This window comes from Schistocerca piceifrons, chromosome 1, assembly GCF_021461385.2.
Source record: "Schistocerca piceifrons isolate TAMUIC-IGC-003096 chromosome 1, iqSchPice1.1, whole genome shotgun sequence".
NCBI lineage: Eukaryota > Metazoa > Arthropoda > Insecta > Orthoptera > Acrididae > Schistocerca > Schistocerca piceifrons.
In genome coordinates this window covers 1136746754-1136768829 of record NC_060138.1, presented here as the reverse complement: position 1 = coordinate 1136768829, position 22076 = coordinate 1136746754, and the positions used below count along the sequence as shown (strand labels likewise).

General features: G+C 43.1%; 1 protein-coding gene across 1 annotated transcript in view; it reads left to right on the top strand.

The window, feature by feature from the left end:
• LOC124778436 (facilitated trehalose transporter Tret1-2 homolog) overlaps nt 1-22076 on the top strand; it is a 259132-nt gene that overhangs the window by 163171 nt on the left and 73885 nt on the right. Inside the window, exons 3-4 of the mRNA XM_047253643.1 lie at nt 2542-2756; nt 9979-10326. Coding sequence (XP_047109599.1) covers nt 2542-2756; nt 9979-10326 — 563 coding nt within the window. The remainder of the gene's footprint in view (nt 1-2541; nt 2757-9978; nt 10327-22076) is intronic.

Genomic DNA, 22076 nt, shown 5'->3' with positions numbered 1-22076 from the left:
TTAGCTCTGACATAATGCAGTAACAACTACACAGAACACTGTTCTCACAACTTGCAATGAGTGGAGAGCATTACAAAAATAGTTCGAATGGCTCTGAGCACTATGGGACTTCACTGCTGAGGTCATCAGTCCCCTAGAACTAAGAACTACTTAAACCTAACTAACCTAAGGACATCACACACATCCATGCCTGAGGCAGGATTCGAACTTGCGACCATAGCGGTCGCGCGGTTCCAGACTGTAGCGCCTAGAACCGCTCGGCCACTTCGGCCGGCAGAGCATTACACACTTGCCGTGTATGGTAAAATATAACAGTGCAATCTTCAGGCTTGGCTATCATCTGCATGTATTTTGTAGCATGCATTTCTCACGGTGTTTCCATATTTTTGTCCACTACCTGTGTTTGTTAATGTCTTCTCACAGCGACTGACTTTTGTCCGGTGCAATTATCAGAAACAACTTTGGACTAAAAATAGAACCCTGTGGTACACCACACGCCTTGTACAGGGTGTTACAAAAAGGTACGGCCAAACTTTCAGGAAACATTCCTCACACACAAAGAAAGAAAATATGTTATGTGGACATGTGTCCGGAAACGCTTACTTTCCATGTTAGAGCTCATTTTATTACTTCTTTTCAAATCACATTAATCATGGAATGGAAACACAGCAACAGAACGTACCAGTGTGACTTCAAACACTGTGTTACAGGAAATGTTCAAAGTGTCCTCCGTTAGCGAGGATACATGCATCCACCCTCCATCGCATGGAATCCCTGATGTGCTGATGCAGCCCTGGAGAACGGCGTATTGTATCACAGCCGTCCACAATACGAGCACGAAGAGTCTCTACGTTTGATACCGGGGTTGCTTAGACAAGAGCTTTCAAATGCCCCCATAAATGAAAGTCAAGAGGGATGAGGTCAAGAGAGCGTGGCTGCCATGGAATTGGTCCGCCTCTACCAATCCATCGGTCACCGAATCTGTTGTTGAGAAGTGTACGAACACTTCAACTGAAATGTGCAGGAGCTCCATCGTGCATGAACCACATGTTGTGTCGTACTTGTAAAGGCACATGTTCTAGCAGCACAGGTAGAGTATCCCGTATGAAATCATGATAACGTGCTCCATTGAGCGTAGGTGGAAGAATATGGGGCCCAATCAAGACATCACCAACAATGCCTGCCCAAATGTTCACAGAAAATGTGTGTTGATGACGTGATTGCACTATTGCGTGCAGATTCTCGTCAGCCCACACATGTTGATTGTGAAAATTTACAATTCGATCACGTTGGAATGAAGCCTCATCCGTAAAGAGAACATTTGCACTGAAATGAGGATTGACACATTGTTGGATGAACCATTCACAGAAGTGTACCCGTGGAGGCCAATCAGCTGCTGATAGTGCCTGCACACGCTGTACATGGTACGGAAACAACTGGTTCTCCCGTAGCACTCTCCATACAGTGACGTGGTCAACGTTACCTTGTACAGCAGCAACTTCCCTGACGCTGACATTAGGGTTATCGTGAACTGCCCGAAGAATTGCCTCGTCCATTGCAGGTGTCCTCGTCGTTCTAGGTCTTCCCCAGTCGCCAGTCATAGGCTGGAATGTTCCGTGCTCCCTACGACGCCGATCAATTGCTTCGAACGTCTTCCTGTCGGGCCACCTTCGTTCTGGAAATGTCTCGATACAAACGTACCGCGCCACGGCTATTGCCCCGTGCTAATCCATACATCAAATGAGCATCTGCCAACTCCGCATTTGTAAACATTGCACTGACTGCAGAACCACGTTCGTGATGAACACTAACCTGTCGATGCTACGTACTGATGTGCTTGATGCTAGTACTGCAGAGCAATGAGTCACATCTCAACACAAGCACCGAAGTCAACATTACCTTCCTTTAATTGGGCCAACTGGCGGTGAATTGAGGAAGTACAGTACATACTGACGAAACTAAAATGAGCTCTAACATGGAAATTAATCGTTTCCGGACACATGTCCATAACAAATGGTTCAAATGGCTCTGAGCACTATGGGACTCAACTGCTGAGGTCATAAGTCCCCTAGAACTTAGAACTACTTAAACCTAACTAACCTAAGGACAACACACACATCCATACCCGAGGCAGGATTCGAACCTGCGACCGTAGCGGTCGCGCGGTTCCAGACTGTAGCACCAGAACCGCTTGGCCACCAGCGGCTGGCTGTCCACATAACATCTTTTCTTTATTTGTGTGTGAGGAATGTTTCCTGAAAGTTTGGCCGTACCTTTTTGTAACACTCTGTATTTTCCAGAGGTACTTCCTGTATGTGCTGATGTCTTCTCACGGTGACTGACTTTTGTCCGGTGCAATTATCAGAAACAACTGTGGACCCAAAATAGAACCCTGTGGTACACCATACGCTTCGTATTTTCCAGAGGTACTTTTTACTTTTGAACGATTCCCTAAATAATGGTAACCAGTGTATGTGAGCAGAGTGGCTGCTTTTTTTCTCTTTGTCTGTCGGCTGCCACATGACGTTCGTGCTGTGCCAGGCTCGGTGCCGCCGCTGGGCGCGTTCGTGGGCAGCCTGGCGTCGGGCCCGCTGCTGCAGCGGCTCGGCCGCAAGCGCACCCTCATGATCAGCGCGCCGCTGTTCGTCGCCTTCTGGGTGCTGCTCGCCTTCTCGCAGAACTACGCCATGCTCTTCTCCGCGCGCATCCTCACCGGCTTCTGCGCCGGCATCTCTATCCCGTCCGCCCAGGTCTACGTAAGTACATCTGCACCTAAACGAACACTTTGCAGTTACTCTGTAATGGAACTCGAATTACGTAACCATTACGGCACCTCACCTCAACCTCTCGATACCAGCAATATTCTACTGTGTTTCTGTAAAGTAGTTAACATACTTCTGTGACAACATTCAGATTTGATTTCATTAATGTAGAGGTACTTCGATACATCGATATGTTAATATTGCAATGATATTATTCTTATGTGTATTCTTTTTTTTGTCACTATGATCTTTGACGTACTTGTAACTCTGATTTTTGGGCGCGTAAGCCGTGATTAGAGAGTCAGGTCTTGATCGTCATGTTGAAAAGACGCAAATTGTAGTCAGTTTATGAAATGTGAACTTTTAACAGTGAGGAAGATATTTTCAAGTATGTTTTATATTGTGAAGTGATGTTGCAACAAAAGTAATAAAAAAGAAGTGTAACTTAAATTCGGAGTGCTGAATGCTTTTTTACATCACCACTGTCCTAACTTGCAAAAACCGAGCGAGGTGGCGCAGTGGTTAGCACACTGGACTCGCATTCGGGAGGACGACGGTTCAATCCCGTCTCCAGCCATCCTGATTTAGGTTTTCCGTGATTTCCCTAAATCGTTTCAGGCAAATGCCGGGGTGGTTCCTTTGAAAGGGCACGGCCGATTTCCTTCCCAATCCTTCCCTAACCCGAGCTTGCGCTCCGTCTGTAATGACGTCGTTGTCGACGGGACGTTAAACAATAACCACCACCACTAACTTGCAACAGTTTAATCTTCAAGAATGGGTTATGAAACACATCTATAAAACTTTTGAATATCGCAGAATAACACCTAGGCCTCTTTGCATCCGAGCTTGGAATCATCACTACCTAGATTTTCGACGATTGAGCCATGAGTTCACAACGAGACCAGCGTGCGAAACACGAAAAGATGAGTGCCTAGTTTATCCATTATTTCATGAAATGACTTTATTAACTGTGCTCTAATGACACCTGCCACATAATATAACTTTGTTGTTGCCCGAAAATGCAATATTTAGCAGCGTGAGCAACACTACAATCATAATTAATTTTTGACCTTTGTTGTGATAAGGTTGTTAGAACTCCCAAGTGTCTGGTAGATAGATTGCAGAACCAGGTTCAGGCTCTATCTCTACCGTTCCCCTTTTGAATAGCACGACAAATAGATGTTGTATCTAACCAAAAGAATGCAAAAGTTGTACTTGGTAATCCAACGAATGTAAAGAGAGGAGATCGTGCTCAATGGGAAGAAATCATTTGTGGGGCTCCACAGGCCTCAGTCTAAGGTCCACTATTGTTTGTCATATATGTAAATGACCCACCATCTAATATACAACAAACAGAATTATCCATCTTTTTAATTTGCAGCTCCTTGTATTGGCCGTGTTTGCAGCTAAAATTTTTTTTGGATGCGAGGTCCGCCACTTATGCAAAACCCCGTTTTTCTCAGTACCCAAACGTGTTTCGGCACCACTGTGCCATCATCAGTGGGTTTTCGTTTTTATTTATTCTGTAATGTGAACATTTTTGTTAAATGATTATAAAATTATGTGCATTTTTTAATTCAAAGAACAGATCATTTCTTTTTGTAAATACCTTTACATTTGGTGTGCATGAATTTTTTGGATCACTTTTGTGTTAATTACTACAGGTAGCTTGTCATCTGCAACCAAACGATGTTGATGAGAAAGTTTTTCCTGGGAGTTAACCTATCTTCTAGACTGTAATTTAGTTTTTCGCGATGTTTTCACGCCTATTTTCGTATTTACTTAAGTTTTAGTGTAGCAAGCATCACACTGTGTTCTGGTGTAGTGAAAAAGTGTTTTACTACGTTATTTGTGGAAAATACTTGTTATAGTTACGTATGAATCACAACATCTCAGCATGATGCGGAGAATGGAAGTGCTTGCCTCACGAAAACGTAAGTAAATACGAAAATAGGCGCGAAAACATCGCAAAAAACTAAGTTACCTTCTATGAGATAGGTTAACTTCCAGCAAAAATCTTTCTCATCCTCATCGTTTGGTTGCAGATGAGAAGCTACCTGTAGTAATTAACACAAATGTGATCCAGAAAATTCATGCACACCAAATGAAAAGGTATTTACAAAAGAAATGATCTGTTGTTTGAACTAAAAATGCACCTAATTTTATAATCATTTAACAAAAATGTTCACATTGCAGAATAAATAAAAACGAAAACCCACTGATGATGGCACAGTGGTGCTGAAACATGTTTGGGTACTGAGAAAAACGGTGTTTTGCATAACTGGCGGACATCACATAAAAAAAACAGAATTAGTTCGTTTTGGAAATGACTTTCGTGTTGTAATCAGTTCAAACATGCATACACCTACAGAAGAAGCTGTAAATAATGTTCTTAAAACTATTATTTAGTGGTTTTTCTGTAAATGGTCACACTCTCCATTTCAAAAAGACACAACACTCTTGTTTCAAGGTGGCAAAAAGCTGGACAAGGATCGTGATTATCTCGAAAAGTGAAAATTAATCTTGAATGTTGTGGCTGTTATCCTGTGTATACAGCATTTACTTTTCTTCTACAACATAAATTAGAAAAAGAGGAGGCATTATTTTTTGGCTGACCCTCGTAAAACACTATCTTCACCCCACAGGTCCTACAATTCCCTTTCTGCAACACGGAAACCGCTCAGCAACTTCCTGATTTCAGGAAGGGAAATAAGGTTTTCATTAAAATCTTAACGCAATATGACCTAAAACATTACCATTAGAACCGCTCAACGCCATACAAAAACAAAATGAGCTTACATATCCCGAATTATCCTCAAAATCAACGATAATTAAGTCTTCGAATCACATCTGAAAATGTTTTTTTACGTCTACTATTGTTTGCTTTCTCTGCACATACCAATGACCTATACAAATAAACCTCTATCATACGCTTCCTAGCGCCAAACACACGAAACATCATCCTACAGAGCGAGGTGGCGCAGTGGTTAGCACACTGGACTCGCAATCTGGAGACCGACGGTTCAATCCCGCCCAGCCTTTCTGATTTAGGTTTTCAGTGATTTCCCTAAATCGCTACAGGCAGATGCCGGAATGGCTCCTTCGAAAGAGCACGGCCGACTTCCTTCCTCATCCTTCCCTAATCCGTTGGTCCCCTCCTCCCAAACCAACCAAACCAACCAACCATCATTCTAGACAGAGATATAACAAGCGTGGGAAGAAATTATAAACAAATTCGCCAAAATATATCGTTGATTACAAAGATGCCCGTGTTTACATTACAGTGAAGGCATCAGTTTAACACAAAAAGATTGCACATCACGCTTGAGACGCTATAGCACACGAAAGACGCACTTCATATTGGGAATTATTTTCCGAAAAGCGTCACGCAAGAAATAAAGAAAAATGATGACTGGCAGTAGCAAATGTTCTTGTATAACAGATAAAACCATGTAATTCCGTACTAACAACCAACATGACATTGCTAAATATGCCGGCTAAGTTTCCAATTGGCTTCAAACATAGCTGCGCTTTGGCCCGTCTGTGTTGTTAACATTTATCATTGAGGCACACAGACAGCGCGCGCCCTTATCTCTTCTGGGTCAAAGTTTGAAATCAACATCTAAGTCACGTGAGCGATGGCAAAAAAGGCGAGTTTCTCTCGCTACACACTACTCAAAGTGCAGGCATCACTTACAGTGAGGGGTTCCCTGGAACAACAAGTTTAAGTCCATTAAGTCGTTTTCCTGTTTCGTGCAAATATTGAATCTGTACCAACAAGTCTTTCTGTCGACAAAATATTATTACTGTCCGACAGATACAACGTCTTTAGAAACATTTGACTGCTGTGCTTCGCCAGGTAGTGTTCCACAGACCGCCGTAGACAGCAAACTACCAAGCCTCTCGAACCCGTGTTTCGTGCGCGCTGTGCTGAGACGTACTTGTTAGGGATGTGGTATCTTTAACGTGGAATTCAATTCTGAAAACGTCATACTGAAGTGAACAGAAACTATGAAAAATATGGGAAGTGATTGTGTTAATATGTCAAGTAAGGAGAGTCAAGATGCGCAGGAAACGAAAAATTCGCCAAATGAAGCGGAAGAAAAATAATTGTTCAAATATGTGTGAAATCTTATGGGACTTAACTGCTAAGGTCATCAGTCCCTAAGCTTACACACTACTTAAGCTAAATTATCTTAAGGACAAACACACACACCCATGCCCGAGGGAGGACTCGAACCTCCGCCGGGACCAGCCGCACAGTCCATGACTGCAGCGCCTCAGACCGCTCGGCTAATCCCACGCGGTGAAGAGGAAAAAAGAGATCGCGAAGAAGAAGAGAAATTCTGGACAGTGTTATTCTGCGCCGAAAATTAATAAGAAAATCAGTTCTAAGAAAATTTGAGGTCAGTGAGGAGTTGCGCAAAAGAATGTTTTGTAAAAGGAAACTTGAAATATTAAGAAGAGATCCATGAAAGATTCTGGGCTTTAGGTGAAAAGAACACAAAAGATGCATTGATTTTAAGTTTAATTGAAAAGAAGGAAATACTGCATCTAGAACGTCTATGAAACCAAGGCCGGTCGGAACCGCAGCTCTTCACAAATTTATCATCTAAAATGCAACAAGAAATGTTTTGTACTCTGTAAATCCCCATTCCAGAGAGTTTTGCACAATACTGTACCGAGAGTCGTTTAAAAACGGTTTTAAAGCGTTAAATGCTGTAGTTCGTACAGTAGAAGAAGACATAGGACAACACAGCAACAGACCTCATAAAACAGCCACGGAATTATTGGAAATGGTCCGATCTTTGTGGGACGTTTCCTCGCAAACAACCGCATTGTCGCCGAGGCAGATCGAAAAGGAAATATTTTGACAACCCTGACCTGAGTGTTGCAAAATTATTCAAATCTTTCCAAAATTATTTACTCCGTGCAACTATTACGCTACTGTACAGTATAAAACTTACCATAAGTGCTTTAGAGAGAACAGTCCGTATTCATTTAAAAAACCACAAACTGATACGGATGATTTCTGCCGAGATTGTAAGTTATATCGAGCGTCAGCACAAATGAAACTCGTAAAAAAGTACATGAAGAACAAAATAAAAGCTGCGCAGTAAAACAAACTAAAGTAAAAGTATCTGAAGTCGGGCAAATTTGAAAACAAGGGTGCTCGACTTTGATTCCGCTCAGAACTTGACTCTAACTAAAGCGAACACTACTGCGCAATTTTATAAGAAGCTACTGTGCTTCTATGTCTTTAATGTTTAATGTCACTGTGACCGATCGAGTAAATTGTACTGTTTTCTAGAAGCTGCAGCAAAGAGAGATCCAAATCCTGTTTGTTTCTTTGTATGATTTCATATATAGTTAACTCATGCGGAGAGCAAAATAAAAATGTGGATACGTTAAGATTTTGTACTTAGCTTTCAGAATCAAAAAAACGTAACAGTATAACACGTGTTCCCAGCTAGGGGACACATAAAGTCAATGTGACCGTAACTTCGGCCTACATGGAAAACTTCTAAGTGATGCTGAAAACGCGCCAATATATTAGAGTGCTTCAGAACTGCAGAAAGAATCCAGCACCCTTTGAAGCGGTAGAAAGAGTGGGCATTATTGAAGCCTGGGCGTCAGCTTTATCACCATACTACGTCAAGACCCACAAAGGAAAGACACAATTTGGAATACAAAAATATGTTTCTTTACGTTACAATAGAAACTCATTTTCAGTCTCGTCTTCTTATGCATTCCTCATCATGTAAAAAAGAGGATGCGCATTATCAATACTGAAGACGGGAATGGTAGTGTCGAAGACGTCACGTCCTGTGATTACAGATGCAAAAGATGTTTTCGCACTACTCAAATTTCCACGAGAAGAAAATTCAGAAATGCGTAGAAGTTACGCATTTGCGAAATAAAATGAATACTCAGAATCTGAAACAGAAAAATCATCGTTAATAGCCATGTGAAGACTATTGAAGATCATTTGAGAGGAAGTCATTATGTGCTACTGATTTGTTTATTTAATTGAAAATGCATTTATTTCACATTATAGAGTATACTCTTACTAACAAATTTTTAAAGGGGAATGTTATGTGTTTTGTCCCTTATTATATAAAATGTCTTAAGGAATAAGCTTAGAACATCCTACTAACATGTTCGTTTAATAAATATATAATTTTTGTTGCATTATGATCTGATAATGGTGCCTTTAGTTTTAATGTCTGTTTCATAGTAAAATTTGGAAAATTTAATTTTTAGTTTTTCATATTATACAGTGATCTAAAGAAAAACAGCTTAAGTTTGGTACTATATTATTACTTCATGTCAGTCACTATGTCTAACATACTACATAATCATGTCATATGGTATGTACCTCCGTTACATATGACTGACATTTAGTCCATGTGCGAGAGATTGAAATGAATACAAAAACTGAAATATTTGATGCTCTGTATCTCGATTTCAATATACTTCAGTTAAGTCGTTGTTCCAGAGAACGCCTCAGTTTTTCTGATTTCGGGGAGACCGGGGGAACACCGACGTACCAGGCAGTACCATTGTCGTTTTCCGGGACATGGATGGACTGAAATGAAATGTGTGGCGAGGGACTCCCGGGGGGTAGACCTGATTGCCTGGTGCAAGTCTTTTGAGGTAACGCCACTTCGGCGACTTGCACGTCCATGTGGATGAAATGAGGACCCAGTCCCTGAGCGCAGAAAATCTGCAACCCAGCCGGGAATCGAACCCGGGCACTCCGGCATGACAAGCCGGCACGCTGTCCACTTTTTTTTTTCCAGGCTGGGATTAAATTAGTACATGGCCCCACGCTCACCACCTTCCTCGTGCCGCAGGGAGCTCAAGACTCCCGTCGCTGCCCGTCGTACGCCGCCTCGCGCACCATTTCGTACCAAAAGCCTCTCTGGCAAAGAGATTCTACACAACCGGCGATTCCACCAGAGAGGCACAAAGTCGAAAATACCAAACTTTGCGGAAGGTTTCGACGCACGGCACAGTATCCAGCAACGTCCTGATAAATTATTTGACACAAAAAAGAAAACAGAAGAAAGCCCAGATTGTAGCCAGTAACACAATTGCAGCATGTACAAAATTTGGTTCGATCTTCTCTCACACAGTAGAAGTGACATTAGCTCGTGTGTATCCGCGCGTTTCCTCGTGCGCCCCTCCCTTGACGCGCCTGTGCGCTGCGCAGGTGAACGAGAGCGCGCACGCGCGCGTGCGCGGGGTGCTGGGTTCGCTGCCGGCGCTGTTCATGTCGGGCGGCATCCTGCTGGCCTACGTGCTGGGCGCGTGGCTGCCGTGGCAGGCGCTGGCCGGCGCGTGCGCGGTGCCGCCCGCGCTGCTCTTCCTCTCCCTGCTGCCGCTGCCAGAGTCACCCGTCTGGCTGGCCGACCGCGGCCGACACGCCGAAGCCGCGCGCGCCATGGCCTGGCTACACCGCGACAGCGTCTTCGGTAAACACGCTACTGCTGTTGCCTGCCGGCCGCTGAAAGCGCGACAGCGCGCCTGCACAAAATTAACAATTATTCAGTTAAGGGGGGTAGGACGTCAAACGGGCCGATTTGGAGCAGGAGAGGCACCACAGTACATTTTATTTTCTACTGTCTATACTTTTACAAATAAATTCATAAAACTTTGTCAGCATCACCAGGAAGGATTCAGGATTCACACTCGTAGCAGTCGAAGTGCAAAAACATAACAAAATAAATTTTTTTAGATATGAAATTTCATCATATTTTCACTTACTGTTGGCTGCATTTGTTGCTATAGGTGCACTTTTCTTCACAAGTAAGAGAGATTCTTTGATGAATTTTGCACAGCATACAAACCATACTTACAGGTGTACGAAACTCTAGAATTTTCCAAATCTATTAAAAACTGTGGTAAAAATTGAAATAATTAACTACAAAATTTGATTTTTTTCTAAACATAAAGTGTAAAACGTATCAGCTCATTCATTTTTTAATAAATTAAATAGATTCTAGTGTTTCAGACACCTGTGAGTATGGTTTGTATGCTGTGCAAAATTCATCGAACAGTCCCTCTTACTTATGAAGAAAAGTGTACCTATAGCAACAAATGCAGCCAAAAGTAAGTGAAAAAATGATGAAATTTACATGTAAAAAAATTATTTTGTTACGTTTTTGAACTTCCGCTGCTACGAGTGTGAATCCTGAATCCTTCCTGGTCAGGCTGAGGAAGTTTTATGAATTTACTTGTACAAATATAGACAGTGGAAATTAAAATGTCCTGTGGTGCCTCTCCTGCTCCAAGTCGGCCCGTTTGACGTCCTACCCCCCTTAAAAGTACTAACCCTACGACTTCTCATAGAAGGTAGGTTAAGGAAATTAGATTAGATTAGATTAGTTTTTCGTTCCATAGATCCGTGCTGTGGGGATTCTCGTGGATGTGGAGCATGTCAATATTTTTTTTAAAGCTGAAATAACAATACTAATCGTATGAATATATACAGTACATCATTTGTTTCTATTAAAAAATTCGTCAATGGAGTAGAAGGAGTTGGCCACTAGTGAGTCTTTCGGGCTCCTTTTAAACTGATCTTTATTTGTAACTAAATTTTTTTATGTTTGCTGGCAAATTATTTAAGATGAGTGTTCCTGAGTAGTGGACCCCTTTTTGAACTAAAGTAAGTGCTTTTAACCCCCTGTGCAGATCATTTTTGTTCCTGGTATTATATGTATGAACTGAGCTGTTTGTTGGAAAAAGAGATATATTATTTAGGACAAATTGCAAAAAAATGTTCAAATGTGTGTGAAATCTTATGGGACTTATCTGCTAAGGTCATCAGTCCCTAAGCTTACACACTACTTAACCTAAATTATCCTAAGGACAAACACACACACCCATGCCCAAGGGAGGACTCGAACCTCCGCCAGGACCAGCCGCACAGTCCATGACTGCAGCGCCTTAGACAAATTTCATTAAGGAGTAAATATACTGAGAGGCAGTAGTTAGTATTCCCAGTTCTTTGAAGAGGTTTCTACAGGACGTCCGTGAGTTTACTCCACAAATAATACGTATTACACGCTTTTGGACTCTGAAAGCTTTTGTTTGACTTGAAGAGTTACCCCAAAATATTATATCATATGACATTATGGAATGAAAGTAGGCAAAGTATGCAAGCTTTTTCATTTTTATGTCGCCTGCGTCTGCTAACACTGGAAATGCAAATACAGATTTGTTAAGGCATTTCTGCAGTTCTGTGGTGTGTTCCTCCCAACTGAATTTATTATCAAGTTGTAATCCCAGGAATCTAAGACTGTCAACCTCTTCTATCTGCTCTTCTTCAGACTTTATGCATATGGTGGGTGGAAACCTCTTACAGGTTCTGAATTGCATATAGTGAGTCTTTTCGAAGTTCAATGTCAGTGAATTGGCATTAAACCATTTATTAATATCCATGAAAATATCATTAGCAGATTTTTCTAGAATTACACTCGACATACTATTTATTGCAATACTTGTGCCATCTACAAACAAAACGAACTCTGCTTCTGGCAGTGTAACTGATGAGAGATCATTAATGTACACAAGAAAAAGCAATGGCCCTAAGATGGATCCTTGTGGGACTCCACATGTAATTTCTTCCCATTCTGATGATGACTGATGACTTAATTCACAAGTCCCTTGCACTGACACCCTTTGTTTCCTGTTTGCGGGGTATGACTTGAACCATTTTGCAGCAGTGCCCGTGACACCATAGAATTCTAATTTATTTAAAAGGATGTTGTGGTTCACACAATCAAATGCCTTTGACAAATCAGAGAAAATGCTTGCTGCTTGTAATTTGTTATTTAATGAATTAAGTACATTTTCACTGTAGGTGTAAATAGCCTTCTCGATATCAGAACCTTTCAGAAATCCTAACTGTGTTCTTGATAATATGTTATTTGTAGTCAGATGGTTGAGAAGCTGCCTATACATTACTTTTTCTAAAATTTTTGAGAATGCTGACAAACCTACGTTTATATCCAGAATGAAATTTTCACTCTGCAGTGGAGTGTGCGCTGATACGAAACTTCCTGGCAGATTAAAACTGTGCGCCGGACCGAGACTCAAACTCGGCATCTTTGCTTTTTGCGGGCAAGTGCTCTACCATCTTTTTTCTCTTTTTTTCCTTTTTTCCCTTATCGATATTGTTCGTCACGTCTGGTCTGGGCGGACGTCACATGACATCCGTTCAAGTTGATCATTAATTCCTTTAGTCAGTTTTTTTATTACCCATTTGAGCTACCCAAGCACGACTCAAACCCGTCCTCACAGCTTCAATTCTGCCAGTACCTCCTACCTTCCAAACACCACAGAAGCTCTTCTGTGAATCGTGCGGAACTAGCATTCCTGGAAGAAAGAATATTGCGGAGACATAGCTTAGCCACGGCCTGGGGAATATTTACAGAATGAGATTTTCACTCTGCAGCGGAGTGTTTCATACCAGTGCACACTCCGCTGCAGAGTAAAACTCTCGTTCTGGAAATATTCCCCAGGCTGTTGCTAAGCCATGTCTCCACAATATCCTTGCCGGCCGAAGTGGCCGAGCGATTCTAGGTGCTACAGTCTGCAATCGCGCGGCCGCTACGGTCGCAGTTTCGAATCCTGCTTCGGGCATGGATGTGTGTGGTGTCCTTAGGTTAGTTAGGTTTAAGTAGTTCTAAGTTCTAGGGGACTGATGACCTCAGAAGTTAAGTCCCATAATGCTCAGAGCCATTTGAACCACAATATCCTTACTTCCAGGAATTCTAGTTCTGCAAGGTTCGCAGGAGAGCTTCTGTGAAGTTTGGAACGTAGGATGCGAGAGCCGGCCGGTAGCTCAGCGTTATCGGTCAGGGGACTGAGTAAAGGAAACAACGAGCCACTTGAACTGATGTCTTGTGGCGTCCGCCCAGACCAAACGCAACGAACTATATCGAAAAATAAGAAGATGGTAGAGCACTTGCCCACGAATGGAAAAGGTCTCGAGTTCGATCCTCTGTCCGGTACACAGTTTTATTCTGCCAGGAAGTGTCATACGTTTACAGCATATGTAGGCTTAGAGACAGCTTTTGACAATATTGACTGGAGTACTCTCTTTGAAATTCTGAAAGTAGCAGAAATAAAATAAAGGAAACGAAAGGCTATTTACAATTTGTGCAGAAACCGGACGGCAGTAACAAGAGTCGAGGGGCACGAAAGGGAAAAAGTGGTTGAGAAGGGAATGAGACAGGGTTGCACCCTCTCCCTAATGTTATTCAATCTGTATATTGAGAAGGCAGTAAAGGAAACAAAAATTTGGAGTAGGAATTAAAGTGCACGGAGAAGAAATAAAAACTTTGAGGTTTGGCGATGACATCGTAATTCTGTCAGAGACAGAGAGGACTTGGAAGAGCAGTTCAGCGGAATGGAAAGTGTCTTGAAAGGAGGATGCAAGGCGGACGTCAACAAAAGGAAAACGAGGATAATGGAATGTAGTCAAATTAAATCAGGTGATACTGAGGGAATAAGATTATGAAACGAGACACTTAAAGTAGTACGTTAGTTTTGTTATTTGGGCAGCAAAATAATTGATGATGGTTGTCACATGAAACACCTTTCAGCCTTCAAGTTTCCAACCTTATTTTATTTGGCAACCAGTTTCAGCGTTTTACGACGCAATCTTCAGACCCCTTACCGACGTGTAGGAAGAATCTACCTCGGTTGTGATCTAAAAAGGGCCAGAAATACTGGTATTAGTAGATTTTTTCTATTGTGATCACCTCAACCAACATTCGGCAGACGATGGTTCCTACACGCGATTCTTCCTACACGTCAGTAAGGGGCCTGATGTAAAACGCTGAAACTGGTTGCCAAATAAAATAAGGTTGGAAATTTGACGGCTGAAAGGTGTTTCATTTGACATCATCTATCGAACAGCCGAGTCCCGCAACCATCTAAAAAAAGATGGACATACAGAGATAATTGATCATGGTCGAAGTAGAGAGGATATAAAATGTAGACTGGGAGAAATTTGTTAACATCTAGTATAGATTTAAGTGTCAGGAAGACCTTTCTGGAAGTATTTGTATGGAGTGTAGCCATGTGCAGAAGTGAGACATGGACGATAAGAAATTTACACAAGAAGAGAAAAGAGCTTTCGAAATGTGGTGCTCCGAAGAATGCTGAGGATTAGAAGGGGAGATCACATAACTGATGAGCACGTACTGAATACAACTGGGGAGAAGAGGAATCTGTGGCTCAACTTGATTAGAAGAAGGGATCGTTTGTTAGGACACATTCTGAGGCACCAAGGGGTCACCAATTTAGTACTGGAGGGGGACCTGAGGAGTAAAAATCGTAGATGGAAACCAAGAAATGAATACAGTAAGCAGATTCAGAAGGATGTAGGTCGCAGTAGCTACTTGGAGGTGAAGAGGCTTCCACAGGATAGAGTAGCATGGAGAGCTGCAGCAAACAAGGCTTTGGACTGAAGACCACAACAACGATTGAAAATAAATTTTTGACATTTCACGTTTTTATGTCTGAATCGTTATCATCATCTTGAACAGTTTCCAGCTCCATGCTACGTCTGTTTGGAACATAAGCTTCGCCATCTAGTCCTGCTTTCCTACCACCCTTCTTTGTTCACTCTGTTCCACACCTCTCCTGATTTTTCATTACACTCTTCTAAATCTTTCAGCCGTCTGTCCCTTGGTCTTCTTCTTGCTGCACACCTCCATTTCGTGTAGCTTCTTGAGAATCCTCTTGTCTTCCATTCTCTTCACGTGCCCATACCATTTTAGTCTTGATGTTTCTATCCTGCTCTGTAAAGGTACCTCTTCCGCTATTTCCGTTACCCTTTCATTTCTCATCCAGACTTTACTAATTGCTCCTCTCCTACTTCTGAGGAACTTGATTTCACATGCCTGTGATATGCTCACACCTATTTTGTTCATTATCCATGTTTCAGATGCATAGGTTACTATTGGGATGTAATAACTTCTTCGGTGTTTTTTGGGACGTCTTTGTTCCAAACCAGGCTCCTAACACTTCACGGGAATGCTGAGCTATGTTGGAAGTTTTCAGCCTCTAGCTCATTGTGAATTTGTTTTAAAATCAATTGCAAAATTTCTGCGGAGCAGACCAACAGACAAGTGAGCAAGTTAAAAAAAGAAGTAAAATGAGTCATGTATACATCAAATTTGGTTCATAACTGCTCCAGGCGTCCCTGAGTTATGCCTTTATATCATCCCTTTCCAGCCCTATCCTTAGCTGTAAATGTGCATGAGTGGTCTTACTCCAAAGTAAATTTTTGCTCAGTTTGGCAGAAATTGCTTCATGCATTACAGAAGTGTACCTATAAGTCGATTGAGTTGTCGGAGACTCTTTCTGCTGCAGGCGATTTGTACTGCGCCTGTAGGCGCTGTGACGCAGTCTGGTAAGCACACCTATGGTGCACGAACTCCAATTGGACAGGCGGCGCTCTGCTTTCAGCTTCCTCGTCACCCCGTTTTCACCTCCACCCCCTTCCCACTGCAGGAATATGGTTATTACCACACCGGGAAGTACACTCCTGGAAATTGAAATAAGAACACCGTGAATTCATTGTCCCAGGAAGGGGAAACTTTATTGACACATTCCTGGGGTCAGATACATCACATGATCACACTGACAGAACCACAGGCACATAGACACAGGCAACAGAGCATGCACAATGTCGGCACTAGTACAGTGTATATCCACCTTTCGCAGCAATGCAGGCTGCTATTCTCCCATGGAGACGATCGTAGAGATGCTGGATGTAGTCCTGTGGAACGGCTTGCCATGCCATTTCCACCTGGCGCCTCAGTTGGACCAGCGTTCGTGCTGGACGTGCAGACCGCGTGAGACGACGCTTCATCCAGTCCCAAACATGCTCAATGGGGGACAGATCCGGAGATCTTGCTGGCCAGGGTAGTTGACTTACACCTTCTAGAGCACGTTGGGTGGCACGGGATACATGCGGACGTGCATTGTCCTGTTGGAACAGCAAGTTCCCTTGCCGGTCTAGGAATGGTAGAACGATGGGTTCGATGACGGTTTGGATGTACCGTGCACTATTCAGCGTCCCCTCGACGATCACCAGTGGTGTACGGCCAGTGTAGGAGATCGCTCCCCACACCATGATGCCGGGTGTTGGCCCTGTGTGCCTCGGTCGTATGCAGTCCTGATTGTGGCGCTCACCTGCACGGCGCCAAACACGCATACGACCATCATTGGCACCAAGGCAGAAGCGACTCTCATCGCTGAAGACGACACGTCTCCATTCGTCCCTCCATTCACGCCTGTCGCGACACCACTGGAGGCGGGCTGCACGATGTTGGGGCGTGAGCGGAAGACGGCCTAACGGTGTGCGGGACCGTAGCCCAGCTTCATGGCGACGGTTGCGAATGGTCCTCGCCGATACCCCAGGAGCAACAGTGTCCCTAATTTGCTGGGAAGTGGCGGTGCGGTCCCCTACGGCACTGCGTAGGATCCTACGGTCTTGGCGTGCTTCCGTGCGTCGCTGCGGTCCGGTCCCAGGTCGACGGGCACGTGCACCTTCCGCCGACCACTGGCGACAACATCGATGTACTGTGGAGACCTCACGCCCCACGTGTTGAGCAATTCGGCGGTACGTCCACCCGGCCTCCCGCATGCCCACTATACGCCCTCGCTCAAAGTCCGTCAACTGCACATACGGTTCACGTCCACGCTGTCGCGGCATGCTACCAGTGTTAAAGACTGCGATGGAGCTCCGTATGCCACGGCAAACTGGCTGACACTGACGGCGGCGGTGCACAAATGCTGCGCAGCTAGCGCCATTCGACGGCCAACACCGCGGTTCCTGGTGTGTCCGCTGTGCCGTGCGTGTGATCATTGCTTGTACAGCCCTCTCGCAGTGTCCGGAGCAAGTATGGTGGGTCTGACACACCGGTGTCAATGTGTTCTTTTTTCCATTTCCAGGAGTGTAAGTTTAAAATCAGCTGCAAAATTTGTACCGAATAGACAAACAAAGAAGACAGCGACCTAATAAAAACGAGTTAAAAATGGAGCAACTAAGTGTGTAAATGGTGGATTGTACCATACAAGGTGTCTCATTGATTTTGAACACACCAAATAACGGTCTGTCCAGAAGCAAAATAAAAAATGTACCGAGCAAATGTTTTATAGCTACCAGGAAGAAAATTAACCAGTATGATTGTCGTCCTTGCATCTTTGTTCGCTTCGGAGACGTTATCAGCAGTACATATTTTTAAATAGTCTCCTATATTGCTTATTCAGTAATCCACTTCCTCTCTGTTCAAAACTGTTTCACAGAAAACCATTCACGTAATAACGTGACACAAGATTGTCTATGACCCCCGGAACTAGCAAAAAGTACAGGTAGCTGGTGTAACATTAATTCGTCCACTTGGTAGAGCTGACTGTAAACAGATGTAAACACACGGAAAATGAACGCCGATCTTACAGTCAGCCATCTTCTGTTGAAGGTTTGAATGAGTACAATATACCAGTGTAGAAGTATCAAACCGGAATTTGCCTATAAAGTATAGATGGTGCTAGCCGTCAGTGTAGGGGGCCGTGAGATTGCATCTGCAGCGCCATCTGCTTCCTGTAACGGCTGACGACGAATGTCAACACACTGTAACTCAAGTTCCATGCGTCGGTATCAGTTTCAAACGTGTAAACACGTCGAGTTTTGTGCTTACGAACTAAGATTTGCGGACAGCATTGTTTTTCTGTTAACATTTGAATAAAACTGCTACAGAATCGCATCGAATGCGTGTCGAAGCTTTCGGCGATCATGGTCTTGGAAGTGGCTCAAAAAATTCAAAAGTGATGATTTTGACATGAGAAACGACGAGCGCGGGAAACCACCGAAAAAGTTCGAAGACAACGAATTGCAGGCTTCATTAGATGAAGACAATACTGAAATTCAACAGGAACTCGCGGAACAATTGAATGTGACGCAGAAAGCTATTTCTCTTCGGTTGAAAGCTACGGGAAATTTGCAGAAAGTGGGGAAATGGGTTCCGCATGAACTGAATGAAAGATAGCTAGCAAATCGAAAGACCACTTGTGAAATGCTGCTCGCCAGATACAAAAGAAAGTCGTTTCTCCATCGAATAGTGGCAGGTGATGATAAATGGATATATTTTGAGAATCATAAGCGTCGTATACCATGGGTGAATCAAGGCAAACCATAGATATCCACTGCAAGACCAAATCGCTTTGGGAAGAAGACAATGCTCTGTGTTTCGTGGGTTCACAAGGGTGTCATAAGTTATTAGCTGCTAAAACCTGGTGAAACCGTTAACATTGATTGCTACCAACAGCAAATGATCGATTTAAGTCGAGCATTAGGTGAAAAACGACCGGAATATGGAAAAAGGCAACACAGAGTCATATTGCTCCATGACAACGCCCTATCACACACACACACACAGCAAAACTGGTCAGGGAAACGATCGAGGCGTTTAGTTGGGAAATACTAGGACTTATTCTCCAGACTTAAATCCGTCCCATTATCATTTGTTTGCATCACAGGGACACGCTCTCGCTGAATAATGCCTCAATTCGTATGAAAACGTACGAAAATGGCTCGCAGATTAGTTCGCTTCAAAAGAAGAACTGCTTCTTTTTGGCGTGGTATTCATAGCCTGCCGGAAATGTAGGTGAAATATATAAATAGCAGTGGAGATTATTTTGAATAAAACACCTGCAAACAACAGACGTGTAATTATTGCCACCAATCCGGTTTGATACCTCTAACCTGGTGCACCAACGAAAAGAAATAAATGCTACTCATCTATTGAGAATGTTAAGTCAGCAAACCAGCAATAAAATATTGTTTCCTTATTTACACTACGGATACATGTAGTACAGTAGTGTTATGTACAGTAAAGGCAAACCATGATTAAAAACTGCACCGGCCGGAGTGGCCGAGCGGTTCTAGGCGCTACAGTCTGGATCCGAGCGACCGCTACGGTCGCAGGTTCGAATCCTGCCTCGGACATGGATGTGTGTGATGTCCTTAGGTCAGTTAGGTTTAAGTAGTTCTAAGTTCTAGGGGACCGATGACCTCAGAAGTTAGGTCCCATACTGCTCAGAACCATTTGAACCATTAAAAACTGCGCCATCATAAGTTTTATTTTATCGTGATTGAAGGTAGGCGTAATACACGGAGGTGATAAAAATCTTGGGATAGTGACTTGCACATATACAAATGGCGGTAGCGTCGCATACACGAGGTATAACAGGGCAGTGCATTGTCCTAGCTGTCATGGGTGTACTCAGGTGATTCATGTTAAAAGGTTTCCGAAGTGATTATGGCTGCATGACGCGAATTAACAGACTTCGAACGCGGAATGGCAGTTGCAGATAGACACATGGAACATCCCATATCGGAAATCGTCAGGAATTCAATATTCCGAGCTCTTGCAGTGACAAGAGTTGTAAGGTGTCAGGCAATTCCAACACCTTCCATGAAAACCCTGACATGATAAGCAAATCCAGTAGTATGTCACATAGCTCCGAATAAATCGTGACATTAAATTAACCAAAGTAATACGAGTAACGAGTGAGCAAATGGAATACCACAGACTAACACAAGAATGCCTAAATGCATGTCATACCTTCCCACCGTGAGACAGACACAGTTCCGAGGGGAGAAACGAGAACAGAAGCTGAGAGCAGAACCGTGTTAAGCTAGAAGCCCCCACGATAAGGGACGGACACCCACGTCTCCAGCTAACCGACAGGACCATCCCCCAGCCCATGTTAAAAGCTAGAGCCCTCCAGAAGAACAGTATAGATTTATGATAACACTAAAAGGGCCACACCAGCCGCAAGTTTTAGCGTCAGACTTTTTCGCGTCTCTGTTACGTTGCAAACGTTAAAAACATTGCCCCACGACGAAAAGTAACCGACAGGACCACCCCCCCAGCCCATGTTAAAAGATAGAGCCCTCCAGAAGAACAGTATAGATCTTACGATAACACTAAAAGGGCCACACCAGCTGCAAGTTTTAGCGTGAGACTTTTTCGCGTCTCTGTTACGTTGCAAACTTTAAAAAGATTGCCCCACCACGAAAAGTATAACGTTTCTCATTGGATAGACAGAATTTTTGTAGGCAGAGCTTAAGGTTAACATTGAGACCCTGATTGGTCAGATGAAAACACAGCCAGATAGTTTTTTTTTTTAAACCAACTTCGGTAAATTGTAGTAAGGAGAAGTTAAAAAGGAGTTGCTTCGGAGACGGCGAGCTGGATGCAGCTGCGCCGGCCGCCGCCCCCTGACGAACACCGACAAGGTAATGAACGCACGCGATGCCGCAATTTTGAGCGCTTAAGGCTTCACTCAGAACTGCAGAAGTCTCATCTGCTACATCCCTTTTTTACGTAATACTAGTGTCGATCGTCAATTGAAGCTCATGGTATTCACATTTGCTACGTAAGTTAAAATCTGAAACGCGATGATTTTTCTGTTATATAATTATTGAGAAGCCACTTCAGCCACTGTAATTTACGACAAGTTAGATAAGTAATTAAAGATAATTGAGGGTCAATGTAGACCATTTTGATAGTTTTCTCTTTTATGAAACTTAACTTAAACCTAGATTATAGATGTGATATGGCATAGGTCATCCTTCGATACATTGTAGAACTTGGAAACCCATTCAGGGAATATTCGTTCACATTTTTGTTGAACGCAGTTGGTTTTTATCATCCTGTATTAAAACATTTCCTTTTGTCAACAGTGCAATTTATAAACAATGTTTTGTGAGTAGAATAAAATTTCCAATGGTTAACTTAACTGCTTTTTCGACGTTATTTTACCAGCTAACTAAAAATAAGAAAGCCTTGAGCCCCTTCCACTAAATTTAGTTAGTATTAAGATTCTTTTACAGGGAGTGCAGTGGAGCTGACGCTGAAATCATTAAGTATTTGGTTATATCATCGCTAGTCTCACTGAACTCTTCTGAACTCTACGTGTCATGTGCGGTCTGGCGTCTCCTTACCAGCAACAGGTCCCAGGTTCAAACTAGCCTATTCCCTAAAAAACGCGCCCAGAGCGTCGTTGCGCGAAAGTGGTAGGGAGACACGACTTAGAACAAACAGACACCACGCAGAATGTTAGAGAGTGTGCCGAAAATACTAAATTTCAGTCATTACCTCTCACCACGGAAACACAGTGGCCTATGGCTTTCAGAGCCATCGGCGTTTGCGTAGAGTTGTCAGTGTTAACAGACAAGCAACACTGCATCAGATAACCGCAGGAACGACGAACCTATCCGTT